The following is a 21,300-nucleotide window of genomic DNA, read 5'->3' on the forward strand; positions in this document are numbered from 1 at the left end:
TCTGTGCAGCTTTTCCCCTCGCATGCTTCACTGCTTATACTAGGTAAGAAACCGCACAGATTTCAAAGCGGCAGCACACAAGGCAATACGGTACATCCACAGCTTGCTGCCGCCCACGTACCTTCATCATTAGCAGACAGTTTGCCATTGAGTACATCACCCGGCACAGACGTGACCTCCACAGCTGAATAGAGGCTGCAGGAAACAAGAGCAGAATGAGAGACTATGCTATTAAACTGAAGGCTTTTTCCTATCCATCAATTATTTGTCTGAGAGAGCGAATTCTGAGGGGAAAAAAGCAAACAACAAAACATACATGTTCAATGTGCTATTATTTTTACATTTATCCTTCAAATTCTCAGATTTTATAGAGGGAATGTTATAATATGCTTTAAACCACAAGAAATTGAATAAAACTTATAAAGCAATACATCCAGGAAACATAGTATTAATATACTACTATTACTGCTGTATTTAACAGATTTATAATTGTAATCATATTATTATTTTTGATGCATTTTCTAAGTGATTTTATGATAAAAAATCTAAGTTGGATTAAACCTTAGACAGCAACAGCCACAAAATTAAATTGAGTAGGTCCACAATAGATACATTTTCATTAATTTAAATGAGAATTAGTCACATCAGGAAGCCAAAAAGAATGACATGTTAGAATTGTATGTTGCTAAGGTGATATAACATAAAAAAGTTCATTTTTTCAATTGATATTTTTGTTTTCTTGTATAACTTGATAGTTGTTACAAATACACTCATCTATATCTATGCAGTACACTTATCTGTCTCACTATTTTTAAAAAAATCTCACTTTAAAGAAAATATGTTGAGCTTGATTTTAGGGCTCTAACAAATACAAGCTTATATAAAGAGTAATACGTGCTTTTTTTAAAAAAAAAACCAAAAAAAAAAAAAAAACCTCTTAGCTACTGTAATACGAACAAAAAAATGTCAACAAAAAAAAGCAAAAATGACAAATGCTTAAATAAGTTATGTTTTGAAATCATTATTTGATATTTTCATGGATAATGTGAATTAAATTAGAAACATGATGTGTATCTGGCTACATTTCCTTCTTTAAAACCTTAACAATTATTTACATCACTCAGCATTTCAAGAAACAAAAGTAGTGGCAAGCACTTCTTTTAGAACAAAACTAATTTGATTCATTTTTTTATACTTCTAGCCCTAATGTGGTTGAAAAAAACAAATTCTTGTGTTATGAAATGCATAGGAATGGACAGGTCTTTGATCCCATAACTTCCTTGCCTGTCCTAATTTCTGAATCAATTAGTTCTCTTAAGATTCAGGTGTTCCCTAGTAATTACTGCAGTTAGGCAATTCCGATAAAAAAAGAAAAAGAAAAAAGGTACATTAAAGTAACAGTTTTACACTTATAAATGTACACAGTGAAATTTGCAAGTACTGCAAGTCTCATTTCAAGACAGGATAAATGAGCTGAACATCTATGTGACTGAAAAAGTTATCATTATGAATTTGGCATCCTGCAGTTTGTCCCCTTTCAAAAACCAAATATAAAATAGTAACAAGACTCACTTTGCCTGGTGAACCAGCATGCTATTGTTGAAAATAATAAATAAATAAATCAGTGAGGACTAAGATAACAAATTTCCACACAGAAACATTTACATACAATGCCTACCTAAAGTAGGTACACCTTGACCAATTCACTAATTTTACTGAATAATACATTCTACTGTCAACATTTGTTTTGATATTTTTATTTCAAAGAATAGAAACTCAAATTGAAAATAACTGGCTAATGAGGTCACAACTGACTTGCAGCTGTCCTCCATCACTGAATCATTAAAATAAATGCCCTATTTTATGGATATATCGTAGAGTTAAAAAACACTATTCATGTTTTGATTCTGAAGGATAACTGGGAAAGTGAAGACAAAATAGCATTTCAAGGAGGTCAGATACAAAATAACACAAAAGCATAAAAAAATGGAAGCCATGTCAGAACTGCCCAGACAAAGGTATCTTGTAAAGCTCTATGTGCAAACAAGGTACTTGGTGAGAGAAGTAAGAGAGCAGCTAAAAACATATTAAGGAGCTAAACAATACAGTCACTGAGAGTACACTAAATGTGCACTGTTCAACCATATGAAGCGCACTGCAAAAACCTGACTTGTACAGAAAGGAAACACAACAGAAGCCACCACCCAAAACAAATCTGATAGAAAATATGGATTTTGACCAAAACAAAAAAAATATATAAGTGTCCAAGCTGTTATGTGGCTAGATGAGAACAAAGTAGAGCTTTCAGTTAAAGGTCTAAGAAATATATGTGATGCATATGAAACAATTCCCACACTTCAAAAACAGCACACCTGCAGTGAAGTATGGAGGTGGTAGGTTTATACTGTGGGGCTGTTTTTCATCAGCAGGGACTTGACATATGATTAAAACAGAAGGATGGATGGATAGATTTGAAATGAAAGCAAATATTGCAAAATAACATATTTCAACCAGCTAAAAACTGAAGCTTGGGTGAAACTTCACCTTTCAGCAGCAAAATGTTTCCAAGCATATGGCGAAAATCTCATTTTAGTGGTTTAATGACAAAAACATGAATGTGCTATAACAGTCTAAGTACATAAATGTCATCTGACTAACCTGAACAACTTGGAACGAATAAATTGCTTCCATCCTGTGTGTAAAGCTGGTGTATATTTATCCCAAAATACTTGGGGATATTGCTACAAAAGTTGCCTCTACTAAAGTGTGGGGACTAAATACGTACTGGGAAATGCACAAAAATCCATAATGCTTTATTACTTATTACAAAAAAAATCAAACTTATTAATAAAATGAGCAATATTACTCTTCTTTAAGAAAATAATAATTTAAACTAAAATGTACAGTATATTGATCTTATGCTTAAACATTAATTTTTGATAATGAAACAGTAATTCATAGAGTAGGAAAAGGCCTAATGATGGCACTGACACAGACTACTAAATGATGATTTATCCCTTGGAAAAGGCATGCTGTCTATGCTGGAGAGCCACTCAGACTCTAACCTTCCCCTTCCAGTAGCCGTACTCCATATATCACATGGTTGGGAAACTGGGAATTACAAGCAGCATTTTCTACTGCTCAGCTAAACAATCAGCTGCTTACTAACCTGCTTATTGGTGACAGAGATTATTGTACATGCACACAAAAGCACATAATGATTGAAAAAGGTGATAAAGTCCATACTGTGCAGTTCAACTCCTCACCATTTGTGACAAAAGCTACATTGCAAATCCTTTTCCCTTAGAGAAAAAAGGAACATATCCATCATTTCATTTTTACTTTTGAAAGCTCCACCTATTGCTCACCATGCATCTGAATGGTTTTCCAAAGTATTTTGTATTCTTTTACAGTATATCCTCCATCATTACTTTTTATTTCTATTTTTTTATATATTGTAGCATTTGCCACTTCCATTTTCCTGATACGATGGAGAAGTAGATAAAAAAATGCTCTTGGAGGAAAATTACACAATGTAAAAGCAAACAAATAAATAAAAATATTGGCAACTTCCTAAACATCAAGTTATACTGTATGATTAAGAAATCACTCTCACTGACTAGTAATTTTTCACATTTTGAAGCAAGGAATATAAAACATTCAGCCTACCTTATCTGACCATAAAAAAAACCTAATGCTTAACCGATGTAATATCTGCTATAAAGAAATATGAACATCAAGTTTTGCAGCATTACCAAACATACAGCACATATCCCCATGACATGCATTGTATTTGACACTGTTTATGACTGCACTCTGGATTTGCTATACATATTTGTGAATATTTTTTCTTCTTAGTATATTCTGTAAAAAGAGCTATACCACATAAAAACTGATTAATTGAATGCAACTTTATATGGTCAAATCATTTACACCAAGTCCTTTTTCACTAGAACTTCATACCAGAGGGTCAAATGTCACAAAATGTTTATCAGTGTATAATAAAAGAACAATTACATTATTGTTTACATTACAAATATACTGTATTCATGAAAATGCCTGCTTACATAGAAATCAATATATAAACGACATATATATATATATATCAATTATGCAGATTCACACTTGCCTGATGTTCTGTATCAAAGCTAAACTATATGGAAAAACTGCAGTCACACATCGAACAGTTAAGGAGAAGACTAACTGTGGTGTAGCGGGTCCACATCTCATGTCAAAAGGGCCAGTTTTAAATAAAAAATTGCAGCACTCACGGCTTAGCAAGGGGGCATGGTGGTGTGTGGCCGAGCGGTTCTCGGAGAATTCGTGATGCGGGCGATTCTCACTTAAGTGCACAGGTGAGAAGTTGTCCGCATCTGTAATTGTTCCAGGGAGCTGCTGATTGCCAGCTGATCCATGTCCCTGTAAGAAATAGAAGCGCAAGGCGGCTAGCAGGGGAAGAAATGAAAAGAAAAAAAAAAAAGAGAAAGAAACGGAGGTGGCAGGAGTGAGGAAGAAAGCTGGAAGTAGCGAGGAGAAAGCCGGTGTGTGAGTGAGAGGGAGAAATAGAGAGCACGACCAAGTGAGCACTCGTAGGCAGCTGGACAGTGAGCCCTAGAGGCTTGTTTGGCTGACACTGAGGGCAGTTGTTAGTGGTCGCTCCCGCTGAGCATTGTGAGGATCAGGAGTGACCAGCAGAAGGATGGCTTGCCATGGAAGACAGCGGGAGTCGGGAGGCTTGGGTGATGGATTCCCCAACGTGAGCGTCCTGGCCGTTGGAGGAAAGCCAAGTCTCGGGAAGCCTCCAGACCAGTTGAGTGGAGAGAATGTCAGCTACAGAAAGGGCGACTCCCCTGTTGAGAAGTCTGATGGGAGAAGCAGGGGAGCTGCCAGGTAAAAAGAAGGCACCGTGCTTTGGATTTTAAAGAGACTGCTTCCAGCTGTTGTTTTAACCTCATTGTTTTTAAAGAGTTTTTTCTAACGGATTTTAACCTCCACTATTTCACTTCTGCTTTTATGGATTATTTATTTATTGAAGATTTTTGATAGACACTGCAATTTATTTATTTGGACACTGTTTTGTTTTGTTGTAAATAATAAAAGCACTTTGCGCTTGTTTACACCATCCCCTTGCTCCATTTGTTGTGCCTCACTGCCTAGCTCATCAGTGACATTACCAATGGTTGTGTCGGTTAACTGCACCATCTAATAAAGATGGAAGGAAATAGACTGGAATTTACAGAATATCATCTGCTGGACTATACTGTTGTATGTCCCAAAATATTTTCTATTCCGACAATTAATATACTAAAACATAGCCGTTCAGTTTAATTTCTAAGCAAACTATTTTGCAATATGTCTGCAGTGTGCAGCAGTTGTGACACATTTACAATGTGGTATTAAATTATATATTTTAAATACAGAGAAGAATATACTTAACAGTTCATAGAAGTTGGAAATTTGAAATTAACTTACCTTGCCTGTTTTCTTGAAGGATATTTATCATGCTGCCATCTTCTGCTAATCCATTTTCTAAATTATCCAAAATCTGCAAAGTTTTAATATTTGTTATTAACAAAATGTAAATAAAATGATATAATACAATTAAGTAAATCTAGATTAACTCTATAGATTCACCAGTTTAATGAGCTTCCTTATGGTGCAAAAAGAAATTTGGCAGCAAAGTTGCACATAAATAGATATACCAAATAAACAATGAAAGAGAATGGTCTGAGAAATAATACTTGTTTTTGAAATTCTAGCAATTGCTTGAATTGTCTAGCTGGTTCTAAGCAAGAACACTTTATAACATGGAAAAAAAAATAAATTCTGCTCAAATAAATAGATAAAACATTAAGAAGTAGTTAATAAATTACTGTATTTTAAAGTGATGTTCACTTGTTTTTCATGAATAAAGATAACTTTCTATTTTTCAAAGTACCCAATGATAAATTAATAGACAGGATTTTAATTTTATATCTGAAATAATCCTAAAAAAATCTAAAAGAAAGCACAGTGTTTAGTGGTACTTTGTTACAGATTTAAAGTTTTGGATTGAAATTATTGTCTAAGCAATGTATTCTTTGGGATTGTACATCTCTCCCCACTGATTGCATAGATGTCCTCGGGGTACTTCCAATTTCTACTACATACCAAAGATATTCAAGTTGACTGTTAATTCTAAATCAGCTTGGAATAAAGCTTGTAAGTGTGATTTGTGAAGGATTGCAGTCTCACCAACTATGGAAAAGGAATGTTTAAAAATAATATAAATGTCCTACGTTAAAGTTAACGTTAACTGCTGATAATGAACCTATAAAAATATATAAGTTAAAAGCATTTGCTGTTTCGTTCACATAAAGAAAAAACAGATGGATAACATACAGTATACTGTTATTGTTGCAACAATATAGAAAGTACCCATTTCCATAGCCAATGAACTTATTTGTGCATACTTAAAATTGCTGGCAAAGATTTAAAAATATATATACAATTTACTTACATTTCTTTACTCCACCTAGTAGATGAAAAACCTTATCATGCTATATATAGGTGTGCATGAAAACACAGTCAAATAATGAAATGTAGATACTAAAATTGTCTTTCCCTTAACATGACGAAAATAATTTTGAATAAAATGTAGGTAGTTTGTTTCATGAATTAATTAGCATTGAATTCAACTCAAAATACACAAATTCCAGATGGTATTTGCTTCATAAATTGCTTCTACACACTTCAAAAACATAAACCTTTAAAGGTAACATTCATTCACATTGTCGGTTTGCACAGATCTTGTCCATTAAGAACAATTTCATGTTGAGACTTACAAGTCCACTAGATGCTACATTCTGGAATACATGGTTGAGTAAAGACTGGGAAATAACAGATTAAAAAATTGAAAGCTGCAGGAATACTCTGGGAAACACTAAAGGCCTTCTTAAGAGGAAAGATTATTTCATATTTTTCCCATAGAAATAAATTAGAAACCAAGAAGGTATCAGAGCTAACCAGCGAAACTACTAGAATATATCAAGAACATGCCAGATGTCCAAGCGAGGCTCTTCATAGGAAAAGACAGGCTTTGCATTCAGAGCCCAACCTCTTAACAACCAAAGAAACTGAACAACTCATTTTTAAATCAAGACATCATTACTATGAACACGGAAAGTTAATAAGCTCTTAGCTCAACAAATCCACAAGCAAGAAGTTTGCAATACAATCCCAACAATCACCAACACGAACAGAGATAAAATCATTGACCATAAAAATATAATGCACACATTTAGAGACTACTATAAATCCTTACATTCTACTGAGTTCAAAGAAGACAACACACAATCTAATGCATTTCTGGATACATTACAGATACCACGAATAGATACTTTTATTGCAGAGGAATTGGATAAACCTCTGGCGCTATCAGAATTACTAGATGCTATAAAGTCACTTCAGAGCGGGAAAGCAGCAGGCCCTGATGGCTACCCTGCCGAATTTTATATGAAATTCTCCACTCAGCTAGCTCCCCTCTTATTAACAACATTTACAGAAGCTAGAGACAATCAAATTCTACCTCAAACTTTTTGCCAAGCATTAATCACCGTCTTTCCCAAACAAAACAAGGACTTATTACAATGTGTATCATACAGACCAATTTCACTTCTGAATAATGATGCTAAGATACTCTCCAAAGTCCTAGCTAGAAGGATGGAGAAAGTGCTGCCTTCGGTAATATCACTAGATCAAACTGGATTTATTAAAGGCCAACACTTAGCTTCCAATCTCCGATGTCTGTTTAATGTAATATATTCACCTGCAAAGTCAAACACCCCAGAGATATTATTATCGTTGGATGAAGAAAAAGCATTTGATATGACTGAATGAAACTACCTTTTCACTACATTAGAGAAATTTAGGTTTGGCCCGAATATTTGTGCATGGATCAAAGTACTGTATACCAATCCAGAAACTTCAGTTTTTATTAACAACATTTGTTCAGACTACTTCAACCTAGAACGTGGTACTAGACAAGGATGCCCCTTGTCACCACTGCTATTTGCAATTGCCATTGAACCTCTGGCAGTTCACTGCCGAAATGCTTATCAGATAAAGGGGCTTATCAGAGAAGGACTGGAACAGAAAATTTCTCTATATGCAGATGATATGGTTTTGTATATATCAGACACACAAAATACCATGCCTGCAGTCTTAACAGCACTTACAGAATTTCAAAAGATCTCTGGTTTTAGAATTAATTTGAATAAAAGTGTGCTCTTTCCAGAGAATTCTTAAGCATACAATATTAGATTGGACACCTTCCCTTTTATTATTGCAGATCAGTTTAAATGCCTAGGGGTAAATATCACAAGTAAACATAAAGCTCTTCATCAACAAAATTTTGCCGTCTGTATGGAAAAAATTAAGCAAGACTTGCATAGATGGTCAACCCTCCATCTCATTCTAGCTGGAAGAATTAATGTTGTTAAGATGAATATCCTTCCTAAGCTTCTCTTTTTATTTCAAAACATTCCAATATACATCAATAAATCATTCTTTAAGCAATTAGATTCAACCATAACCTCATTTATTTGGAACCTAAAACATCCACGTATCCAAAGAGCGACCCTACAAAGACCTAAGACAGAAGGTGGCATGGCTCTACCTAACTTTTAGTTTTATTACTGGGCAGCAATATACAAGCTATAAAAACCTGAACACAAATAGATGAACATACACAGACTTGGTCCGCAATAGAAATAAAACCCTGCAGTACTTCTCTATATTTCCTGCTTTGTGCCCCAATAAATGCAAGTTATCGCCAATATACTAATAACTCAATTGTGCTTCACTCACTCAGAATATGGAACCAATGTAGAAAGCATTTTAAGATGGAGAATCTTTTATCTGTGGCACCTCTGCATGAGAACCACCTTTTTCAACCCTCACAAACATATGCAGTTTTCAATATCTGGAAAACATTTGGGATTAAATTGCTTAGAGATCTTTATATAGACAACATCTTTGCATCCTATGAACAATTACATTCCAAATTTAATTTTCCAGCAACACATTTCTTTCACTATCTTCAAATTAGAAACTTTGTCAAACAGAACCTGCCCTGTTTTCCCCATCTCCCACCTTCCTTTATGCTGGAAAAAATATTGCTCACTCTCGAAGACTCAGACAGCATTTCTGCAATATATAAAAATATTTTACCGTCCCTCCCTTTCAAAGATCCAAGAAGACAATGGGAAAAGGATCTCTCACTCAACATATCAAGGAGTTGAAGGTAGCAATGCAGAGAATTCTTTCGAGCTCCATATGCACAAAGCATACAATTATTTAACTCAAAATTATATATCGAGCACATCTGTCTCGCTTGAAATTGTCCAAAATGTTTCCAGGGCAAGATCCAACCTGTGAACGCTGCAATCAAGACTCCAGCCTCACTGGGTCACATGTTTTGGGCCTGTAACAAATTAACATCATTCTGGACAAAAAATTTTAAGTGCCTTTCAGACAGCCTTGGTGTTCTTCCAGATGGGCTTAAAGTGGAGAAGGACAAACAAACTGTGATTGCCTTCACTACACTATTGGCACGCAGACTTATTTTGCTAAACTGGAAGAATCATAACTCTCCTCATTTACGTCAGTGGGTAACTGATGTTTTATATAGTTTGAAATTGGAAAAAATCAGATTCTCACTTAGAGGATCTGTGCAGAACATTTTCAAAACCTGGAAGGATCTAATCAATAGTATTTTAGAATAAGCTCTTAACCCCTTCACCGCCCTCTGCCGGATATATCCGGCACCGCTGTTTTAATGCTAACGCCATACTGCCGGAATTATCCGGCACATTTGCCTGTGGTTATATGAATGCCTGGCAAGTAGTATAACTGACGGTTTGGCGTGGGTATTATTACTACGTTGTATTTCGACAAGTCTGTGGTTGTTTTGGCCGGTCATGTGACGTGATTCGCATGTAACAGCTGTGAATATGGCGAAACGTAAACTGACTTCAAGTGAGGCTTTGCAGGCGATTTTGGACAGTTCTGATCATGATTGTAGCAGTTCTGAAGAAGATTTTAGTGACAGTGATGAGCAGCAACGTGCGCTGCATGATATTGTGAATGAAGACGCATCGGATGACGGCGCTGAGTGGGTGTATCTCCAGCATCTCAGCTGGGCTGCTGCCCGTGGTGAACTACCTTTTCTGCATTCGTTTGAGGGAACGTGTGGCTTTATTGTTGATGTAAACAATTACACTGCTGAGCAGTTTTATGAGCTGTTTGTGTCACCTGATTTGATTAGACATTTTGTTCATCAGACAAATCTGTATGCAGCACAGTTTATTGAGAAAAATCCCAATTTACCTCCACATTCCCGTGTTCGTGCTTGGTTTGACACTGATGAAAACGAAATGAAAAAATTCATTGGGATTTTGATGTTGATGGGAATAATCAGAAAACCAGATATTGAGATGTACTGGTCTACAGATCCTATGTATGCAACACCTATTTTTGCAGCTGTCATGACACGTAACCGATTCTCTTTGCTGCTGAAATTCTTTCATTTGAATGACAACAGAAACGAGCCAGATAAGAAAGATCCAAACCGCGACCACTTGTTCAAGCTACGTCCTTTGATTGATCATTTATTTGAAGCATTTCAGTTGCCCTACATGCCAGGACCGTCAGTTGCAGTTGATGAAAGTTTATTGTCGTGGAAGGGCCGCTTACAGTTTCGACAGTATCTACCATTGAAAAGGGCACAGTTTGGTATCAAGATGTTTTGCTTAGCTGAGAATTCAGGTTACATTTATAGATTTCGTGTATACACTGGCAACTTGCACAACATTTAGTGGTCAATACTGCTTGAATAAATGTAAAAAATGTAAAAAACATGTAAAAAAGTAAAAAAACAAAAATTGTTCAGATTTCGCCTGGCTTGGGGAATATTTAAGTAGATTCTCTCCCCATTTCTTTTTCTTCTCCATTTATCTGTATCTGCCTATTAAACTCATCAATTTATTTATTTTTACTATTTTTAAGTTTTATTCCGTTAGCCATGCTCTCTTTCTCAGGGGTGGGAGTTGATTTGTTTTCAATCCTATTTTTTTTTTTGTAAAAATTGATCTATTTGTATGGAATGATTACAATAAAATCAATAAAATTAAAAAAAAAATAAAATTGAAAGCTGGATTAAATATTACTTTGTGAATGCAGCATAAAAAAACAAATTTCTTTTGCACAGCATTGCCATGATAATATTTTAGCAATTATGGAAGCCCTTTCAATGTCCTACCATAATGCTATTCTTCTATCGTTGCATTTCCTGATTTACATATATGCTCATCTTGGTGTATTAGAAAGCATATTGAAGACTTACCTAAGGTTAATTAAAGGCATGAACCTACAGTAAAATATCCTAAAAAAACTCTGGGAAGTTAAGGAACCAAACATTGTAATTAAATAGGGAAAGAGAACAGGGACTACAAAGAGTTTCTCTACTGATAGAAGTAAGAATTGTCCCAGGTGAAAAAGGATGTCTGGCAGCAGCATGGATGTCACAAACAGAGCTTGAATCCTGGAAGAGGTAACTGTAGCTCACAGAAAAAAGGGGAACAGTGTGAAATAAGTATTTTAAAACAATCCCAGTTGAGAAAAAAATACCTTAAAAAGAAAAGTGTCATGCAGAGACCAATGCTGTGAAGAGATGATTGTAGACCAAAAAGGAGGGTTTACTCACCTGCAAATTTCTTTTAGCGTAAACTTGCTACCTGAGAGAGTGACAGGAATTCTGGAATATGTACAGAATATGCACACATATCTATAAACTATTGTCATGTAATAATATATTCCTGTGCCCTACATGGTCTATTTTCCTCTTCATATACTTCCCTCAATCTTTAACTGAAGCTCTAATTACTTAATGTCAGGTATGAGAGTGGGATCATAATTATACATTGATTGAAGAAAAAAAAGTCTTTAAAATGTGAGCAAACCTTCTTATTCTTACCATCTTAGATTGAACAGCGGCATGGCATATCAAAGTACTGTTTGTGAAGCATTTTTTGATGATGTGAATAGAACGGTCTATGAGAAATTTAACTGTGCCCAGATTATATGGGTTTACAAATGTGTAGCTAAAAGACCATGCTGGTGAACTGCATTCCCTAGTTACTCAAAAGATGAGCTAAGTGACACCAATGTTGTATGAAAATGTTCTTCTCAAATCTGGAAAAAGTGCTTCCTTTTTGTGGCTACTTTATGGGATGTTAAAAAAATGAATTAACAATGTTAGCTGTAGTGAGGGATGACATTTTCGGTTCAATCTGCAATGAAATCCTAATCCTATACTTTAAGAACTGTGCATATGGTGGTCTAATAGTAGGAGACAAACTTGTATTCTGCTAGTACGATATAGTCAACACGGCACGTTTCTTATTTGTCAGTTGTTTTTAAAAAGTTGCCAAATGTTTTAAGTGATACTTTGCAGCAACAGTGACCATTGAGAATCAACCCTCTAATACAGGGTCCTGATATGAATGAGGTCTTTTATAAATAACTTTTAAAGTGAGGTTGATATTGCAGGCAAGTAATCTTTTGACTAGTCTTAATTAAATATATCATTCACATATGATGATACATTATCTGATTTAACTGAAAGCAGATGCAAATGGTTTGAAAAACACACTTTAAAACTCTTCTTTTACTGTTGCTCCAGTAAATTCAACATTTTATCTATAAATTGTGCTTTGCAAAGGACTTGCAACCCATCCTTAACTGAGTCCTACCTTGCACACCATGCTATTGGGATAGACTTTAGCTTTCTGGGAATCTATATCAGTCTAAGCAAAAAATGTATGGATAGATGGATAGAAGAAACAAAAGTAAGGTTGCCTAAATTACCTATGCAAGAACAAAATCTGTTTCATATCCAGGTACAAGTGTCCGATTTGTAATCCACACATATTTTACCATAAATCTATCGACTGTAAAACCAATAGGAAATACAAATAAAAAATAATATAACAGTTAAAGATTTAATACAATTACCATACTTTGTTGTAAGGTTTTAGGTTTCTTAGTCTCTTTAATACATCATTCTTCGTAGTATTTAGATTAGGGCTGCAACAACTAATCTAGATCATTCCTAACAATCTGTGAAAATAGTTGCCAATGAATATATTATTTATGAGTGGCCATGTTACATATTACATATATTACTTCATTGAGCAAGAGAAATGTTAGTCACATTTTGAGATATGGTGTAGAAGATGAGGATGTAAATACAGAGCAGGGCCAAAGACCAAATAACTTAAAAGTGTGGAGTAATTTCAACTTCACAACAGGTAAGAAATATGAATCTTGAAAGATCAGTAAAAATGATGCCTTTCACTATAGGAAAACAACCATGATGTGGGAATAAAAGAAAAGAAAACACATCAGAGTTGTGGACACTCTCGCTCTGGACACTTGGGAATGATCCAGAACACTGTTTCTAAAAGAAAGTTCTGTATTTTTATTCAGTAGTGTAGAATCCCGATATTTGATGCCATACTTTAAATAAATTTGTGACCCTTAGTTCATGTAATGGTCTTTGCTGCCATGTAGTGAATAATATCAAATAAAATTTTATTGACATTTAACAATGGTTTCAGGCTTCTACCTCTTGATGCTGACTTTTGTTGACAAAAGCTTTGAAAATGTAAATCTTGACTTTTATAGTCTTCAGAATAACTTTAGAACATAAGAAAAAATGATGATAGCAGACCATTCAGCCCAATAACCATGTCAATACTATTCACCCAAATTCTCAATGTAACGTCCACTGCCTTTTTTGTTTCACTTTGTTTGGGGCAAATGCAATTTTAGGGCATACTTATCTTCTTTTCTCAGTGTTCCCCCGTGCATACCTTGTACAGCATATGTGCGTTCAAACCCACATTTGTGTGTGTCAGCTTTTATCCTGCCACATCAGAGAATTCTCTGTAATTCTCTGTAATACAGCTGAGAAGAGTGTTCATGGCTCACCTTGCAGAGGAACTTCGTCGTCACTTCTTACAAAAAAAGGCAATGAAAAAAGAAAAGAGGATGCAATATCAACAAGCTTCTGTTTCAAGACCTCTGCTTCCCCCAAGAAAGAAAATTCAGTGTCAGGTGCTCCTTCAGTGTAATAGGAACCACAGCATAGAGAGATGTGTACATTGCAACAGGTACACATGTTGTAAATGTAGGAAGGATGGTCCTTGGGTGTGTGGGAACTGTTAACATTTGAATTTGATGATTGTATATAATGTGGAACTGACTTTTCTGTACTATTCTGTCCTTTGCATCTCCTGGAGTATAAAAGAAACACCACCATGCACCAACATGTGGAGACTGGGCAAGATCGGGGAAAAAAAACCAAACATACGCAAAATTGAATATAATGTTACATTAGTGCAACAATGTTTTCCCGAAATGTACTATACTGGTCATAAAATGAATTATTCCAAATGTCATATATACCTATGTCTCTCTTTTTTATCAGTGTGGTTTTGACATCCTGGACCAGAAGGTGCACACTAATTCAGTGTGAGCAGGAACACTCAAGAATAAAACTGAATAAAAAAAAAAATTCACATCCATAATTATTCTCAGTTACGCACACCACTCATACCCATGTCCACAGTTTTGCCAGTCCCAATCTCATTCACTCACAAGATCTGACACAGATTTCAAATAAGGAGGTGGTATAACAAAACAAGTTTGTTATACCACGTCTTTATCTGAAAACAGTGTCAGATCAGTTGTGGGAGGATGAACGTGACTGAGACAATAAAAATGAAAAAAGAACTATAAGTACTATAAATTTACACCGGCTGTTACAGATGCAAATCAAATGTATGTTTTATTGTATAATATTAACAATAAGAGCAGCTCACTACTCAAAACGATAAATTTGGAATTGCAGATGGTATAAAACCAGTGACCTTTTGATTAGGAGTCAGCAGTTCTTACCGTTGCACCACACAAGCTGTCGTATCAATAGCCTACCCTAACCTTCTTTCTTTTTCTTTGGTTATATTCTTGAATAAAAGCGCACTTGTTTTGTTATACTTGTACCTTTTGTGAAAGTGTTTACAGTGATCCCTCGCTATATCGCGCTTCGCCTTTCGCGGCTTCACTCCATCGCGGATTTTATATGTAAGCATATTTAAATATATATCGCGGATTTTTCGCTGCTTCGCGGGTTTCTGCGGACAATAGGTCTTTTAATTTCTGGTACATGCTTCCTCAGTTGGTTTGCCCAGTTGATTTCATACAAGGGACGCTATTGGCAGATGGCTGAGAAGCTATCCAGCTTACTTTCTCTCTCTCTCTCTCTTGCGCTGACGTAGGGGGGTGTGAGCAGGGGGGCTGTGTGCAGCTGCTTCCTGAAGGACATGCTGCACGGAGCTTCGCATACTTAAAAGCTCAAAGGGCACGTATTGATTTTTTTTATCTGTCTCTCTCTATCTCTCTCTATCTCTCTTCCTGCTCCTGACAGAGGGGGTGTGAGCTGCCGCCTTCAACAGCTTTGTACCGGCGGTGCTTCGCATACTTAAAAGCCAAAAAGCCCTATTGATTTTTTTTTTGACTGCTTGCTTTGCACTCCTTTGAAAAGGAAGATATGTTTGCATTCTTTTAATTGTGAGACAGAACTGTCATCTCTGTCTTGTCATGGAGCACAGTTTAAACTTTTGAAAAAGAGACAAATGTTTGTTTGCAGTGTTTGAATAACGTTCCTGTCTCTCTACAACCTCCTGTGTTTCTGCGCAAATCTGTGACCCAAGCATGACATTCTAAAAATAACCATATAAACATATGGTTTCTACTTCGCGGATTTTCCTATTTCGCGGGTGGCTCTGGAACGCAACCCCCGCGATGGAGGAGGGATTACTGTATTTGATTACATTATACACTTCATGTCTATATTTTGTCAATTATTACTAAAACATGAAAAACGTTTCTGTTTTAATGATGTGTTTACATAGATTGTTGTATACACGGAACACACATGAAATGCACATATTCCAAATGACGATATATTATTTACCCTCTACAACTCCAAACACTTCACTCCAAGATAAACACTGAGCACTGAAAACCTTCTTTGTGAATTGACCTGCAGCGGTGGGCAGGGGGATGGGAAAGCAGGCTGCTTGCTGCTTGTGCTGATCGACACATTTACAAAACAAAAGACGCTGATGGAGAGGTGCAATGGAATTTAAGGTGGGCTGGGATTACGAGTTTTTCTGTAGACTTCGGTAATTCTAGTGTTAAAAATTTGTGACATTACAAGTTAAACAATTCACATCAAATCAGTCAAACAATGCATACTCAAAGCATGCACAAATCACTCTCGTGCTAACTTCACACTGAAATAAATGTGGTAATAATGAAAGATAGACAGTGTGTGTGTGTTTTTTTTTAAATAATAACCACACTTGCGACAATCACAGAAGTTCTCCTGCCTTGAACAGAAAGCCCTTTTAGACATGACTTCAGCTGTATTTATTTTTGTAATGTGTGTGGTGATGATGATGCTGTATTATCACTCATTACTATAAGCTATTTTCAGATGGAAATTTTACCTACATTTTGCTCACATATTATTATGCCTATTAAAGTACTTCTTCCACTTGCATTCAAGTATGACTGCAGTACTGACTTTAACTTGGTAAATGTCTTAATGTTGTTTATAAATTATAGCTTAGCGTTTTCATTGTTATTCCATGAAGATAGATCATTAAGCTCTATGATTTGGGACATGATACCATCCTCTACAATTGATTTCTGATTTTTTTAAACTGGCAGGCTACATCCACAGTAATCTTTAATGAACATACTACATTGGATGATGGGCCAAGCCCCTGCTACATTTTATGATGAACTATGAGTGTGTTGTAAGACATGGTTCACACTCGATTGTTAAATTTGAGAATACCCACATATTATTGACCTCACCAACAATATTGTTACTGAATACACAGAATATAACTGGAGCATAGCACCCATTTATTCAGGACATATATAACATACACTACTTTGAAAACACAAACAGTGTTACTTAAAGACTTCATTCAACCAATATAGTGATCTTTCTGACAAAAAAAAAACACTAGCATCTGCATCACAATACCTGGATACACTTTTTACCCTCAGATCAGTGGGCCATTCAACAATTATTCAATAACCTCATACTGATACTCAACTTTTGCAGAACACATTTTCTGTTGCATATTTGCAGATATTGACACAGGGAACAACCCCACAAGATAAAAGAGACCCATGGTGACAAAAATCTTTTTACAGCTGATTTAAATTAGGAAAATATTGTTATTAACAGATTATATTCATTAATCCAAAGAGTTCCTCTGATGATAGAGCAAGATATGGTATTTGGTTATTTTACCATTACAGAAATGGTCAAATTAAGACATACCTTTGTGCAAACTGTCTTCATAGTGTGGAGACGGTCCAAAGACTCTTGGGGCTTTCCAAGATACTGTGGTAGATCAGCATTCAAAACTCTCATTGAAAAAGGAACCATAGATCCTACCAATGTAAAAACAGTACAGATAATTTATAACAGGTACAATGAAGCAACTTAACTACTGTACAGGTTTGTTTATGAAATTAAAAAACATGCTTTTTTTTTTTAAGAAAAAACATAGGGCCATTCAACAATCATTCACTAACTTCATACTCAAACTAATTAAACTTAAGAGTATGACCTTACTGCAGATTACTCATTATAATGACATGCCGCTGACTGCCTCTGACTTGCTAAGTTTATATAAATGATGGTTATGACTGAAAATCGCTGAAAGAGACATGTCATGTGACTTAGCCTTTTGCTAGATCTCTCTGCTACCCAGCAGAAGTTGTTTGTCTTGTGGATGATTACAGTAAAAGTTGCCCTCGTCTCTTGTTGGAAATCTTTAGTTGCCCCTTCTCTCTGGAAATGTTCCTTTTTGACTTTACTGAAACTCTCAGTGGTGAGGATAAATGGGACTTTTGGCATCTACATTGAGAAATGGTATATGATAAAGTTAGATAGATAGATAGATAGATACTTTAGTGGGATGGTGTACCCTGTGTTCCTTACCACAGCACTGTCTTCCCATGGTTTTGTTTAATAGCGGTGGTGTGGTGCTGTTCCTCACCTGTTGGTCCACTTAAGACTTCTCGTTTGTTATTTTGATACTTCTGTCTTCACAGGGCCAGTTCAGGGTTAGAGGATGGGTACCATGTACAGGGTTATTATTTCATCATATGTAAAAAAAAATTCTTTTGTTTTTTAGAATATTTTGTCTCTTTAAATTTTTCAAGAAAGCTTTGACAAAAAAATGGGTGTCTTACTGTGAACTTTCATTAGGAGTTTTTAAAATTATTTTAGCAGCACATCTTTTGCATTATTTTGTAATTACAATTGCAATGCAGTAGAGTTATTATTGCAGGACACTTGTCAAAGTGGATAAGCAGAATTTATAATGCAGTGGGGATGAGAATGATTGGATTAAGCAGCCTGCTATTTTTTCAAGTGTCGTAGTTTACTTTTGAGTGCACCTTTCCAAAAACACTTATCAGCTTAAGGGACATAACACTCTGTAATACGTACTGTACATAAAGAACATTTTCAGGACACTGAACACAACACTAAAGTCACTCAGGTAGTATAAAAAAAAGTACTCTTAGCCATAGTCTGGGAACAATGAGAAAATCTCAATTGACCATTAGCCTGGATTCCTAAATATTTATGGGATGTACCTCACTAACTCAGCTCTCCATTTATTTCAGCATGTGGCACTATTGTCTTTTTCCACCTAAAAGGAAAGATCATCTCCTCCAATGAAGAATATCAAAGCACAGCATTTCACAAGAAAATTATGCACTCAAAAAATAAGCCTGGAATTAACCTCAAGGTCTATATTAACTTCTAAGGAAAAAGACATAGCTAATTAATGGAAAGAAGTATTCGAAACAGACAAAAAAAAAAAAACAATAACTTGATATTTTCTGGGATTTTCTCAATAATGATAATAAGTACACAATATTTAGCATCACTCAAAAATTTGCTTGAAATGTCTTGTATTGTACTAGCTCCGGCTCAATCTTTTTAACATGATATTATCTGTTGTTTACTAATGATATTAATGAAAACATATTTAAAGGAATACTCTACCCAAAACATATTTTTTAAATGCTACTTACTCCATATAGTCTGTAGAGGTGGCTGAGAAAAAATTTTAATCTCATGCTTTCGTGGAGAAAATAAATATTGAGTATTCAAAGTCAATGGCAGTGACATGTGATCAATGCTGGACAGTGTCAAAGGATGTGAAAAACAGCATGAAAAAAAGAAAAAAAAATTCATGTGACTCGGGTTGCATAATCCACATGTCAGGTATCCATTTGTATGGTCAAAAGCTGTAAAATATGTGCATTACTTGCTAAAATATTATCAGTTACTTCCTAAAAATGGCTGCATTGAATATAACCATGGAAAACATCACTCCCACAATGCTGTGAGTTTAAATTAAAGATCTGCCCCCCCATTCAATGATGAAGAAACCTGTCTTTCATTCAAAGCATTTTAACACATGGTATATTCATAGATAACAATGCTTATCAAGACTCTGATTACTGTCATGACATATAGTGATGCAGTAGTCAAAATGACAGAAAGATAGTGCAGCAGACTAAAACACTTCTCAAATGTATTTCTGCTGCTGCAGCACTTATTAAAACATATAAAATAATCATTGAGCTTCAGTTACCTTGTACTACTGAGCTCCTGAACTGATAACAGAAATTTTAGCTTTTTATCGTCTCTCAGCGTTGAGTCTTAAGTTCAGTTTCTTTTGCTCTCTCTCCCTGAACCCAATTTATACTTCAGAGCTGGAAGAATTGGGTTGGGTGTTTAGGAAGGAGCCCTGTGTGTAGACCTTTGCAACACCGCTGTTCACTACAAACATTTTAATGGGTTGACCCCAGACTTTAATTCTCATTTGAGAATCATTCTGACCCAACAAAAGTAGGCTATATGACACCACGAATGTATGCACTTTTAAGGTGTGTTTAAGACCTTGAAATGCCTAAATGAATCCTCCACAGAGCAGTTAGTTCTGTGGTCGCAGCTCAGTTGTGCACAACAATCCCCAAACACAAACATTGTAAATTTTTCTTTTTCTTCGAAATTTCCTCGAATTTTTTTTTTTTTTGCTTTGTTTGTTTTCTATGGTTTTCAGTGATACGTTTTGCTTATTGCTCATCAACATTTGAAAAGCATCCATTGGAATTTAACTCATTGTCACCCACCAATAGAAATGGCAGAACTCGTTCAAGAAACATTCCTATTAGTGCACTACTCATTCAAGAAAAAGCAAACTCACTGTTGTGAGGTTTCTAAACTCTTTTGGGACCTACCCCAACGGGATGACATGCCGAAGAGCGTCCTGAAACACGATCACCGCGCCTGTAGAAGACTGTTTATCCGTTGCAGGGGCAACAGCAGGCTCACAGCGCTGCAGTGGCTTGCTGCCAATGCAACTCTGAAAAGATCTCGATGAGTGATGCAAGGAACATTATAAATGCAGGGAACAGTATTACTTGGCCACTAAATTGGTCATGACCCTGCCTGATTGCTGTGTCGGTGTATAGGAGAGTGGTAGATCCCGCTAGAATAAAAAAAAACGTGCTGTTCCTGTTTTAAGCTGAATACAGCTGATTTTGCTATAGTACTGAGAGACTGAGCCTCGTGTTTTGGGGTGCAAGACTTTAGAAAAAGATTTTACTGTCATCTGGGGTTGGCTAATTTGCTTTCGGGATCGTTTTGGAATTGCATACAAAGCAATCTGTGGAGAAGAATCTGCAGTTACAATTGAAAAAGCAAATGAATGGCGTGCAAATGAAATCAGGAAAATCTTTTCAGCTTATGAGCCTGAAGACATCTACAACGCTGACGAGACAATCTTTTACCAGCTGCTACCGCATTGCACTTTAGCACTCAAAGGTGATCCATGCTGAGGAGGAAAAAAAATCTAAACAAAGGTTAACAGCTTTACTTAGCAGCAATTCAACTGGCAGCTACGAAGTTATTTCTCTCATCATTGGCAAGTCGACCAATCCTCAGTGTTTTAAGCACGTTACATTCCTTCCCTGCGTGAACCAGCGAGCTTTTTGGACTTTCTTCTGGGACGCTCTGCTGCAGCGCTGTGAGCCTGCAGTTGCACTGCCCCAGCAACAGACAAACAATCTTCCACAGACGTGGCA

The 21,300-nt window shown here is 35.9% G+C and overlaps 1 protein-coding gene across 3 annotated transcripts in view; it reads right to left on the reverse strand.

Moving 5' to 3' along the window:
• Window positions 1-21,300, reverse strand: part of trappc12 (trafficking protein particle complex subunit 12) — a 147,108-nt gene that overhangs the window by 18,799 nt on the left and 107,009 nt on the right. For all 3 annotated transcript variants that reach the window (XM_051925527.1, XM_051925528.1, XM_028796913.2), the window contains exons 6-8: window positions 17,468-17,580; window positions 5,473-5,545; window positions 122-195 (exon numbers count right to left, since the gene is read on the reverse strand). In XM_051925527.1, the coding sequence (XP_051781487.1) occupies window positions 122-195; window positions 5,473-5,545; window positions 17,468-17,580 (260 nt within the window). The remainder of the gene's footprint in view (window positions 1-121; window positions 196-5,472; window positions 5,546-17,467; window positions 17,581-21,300) is intronic.

Source organism: Erpetoichthys calabaricus, chromosome 3, assembly GCF_900747795.2.
Source record: "Erpetoichthys calabaricus chromosome 3, fErpCal1.3, whole genome shotgun sequence".
Taxonomy (NCBI): Eukaryota; Metazoa; Chordata; class Cladistia; order Polypteriformes; family Polypteridae; genus Erpetoichthys; species Erpetoichthys calabaricus.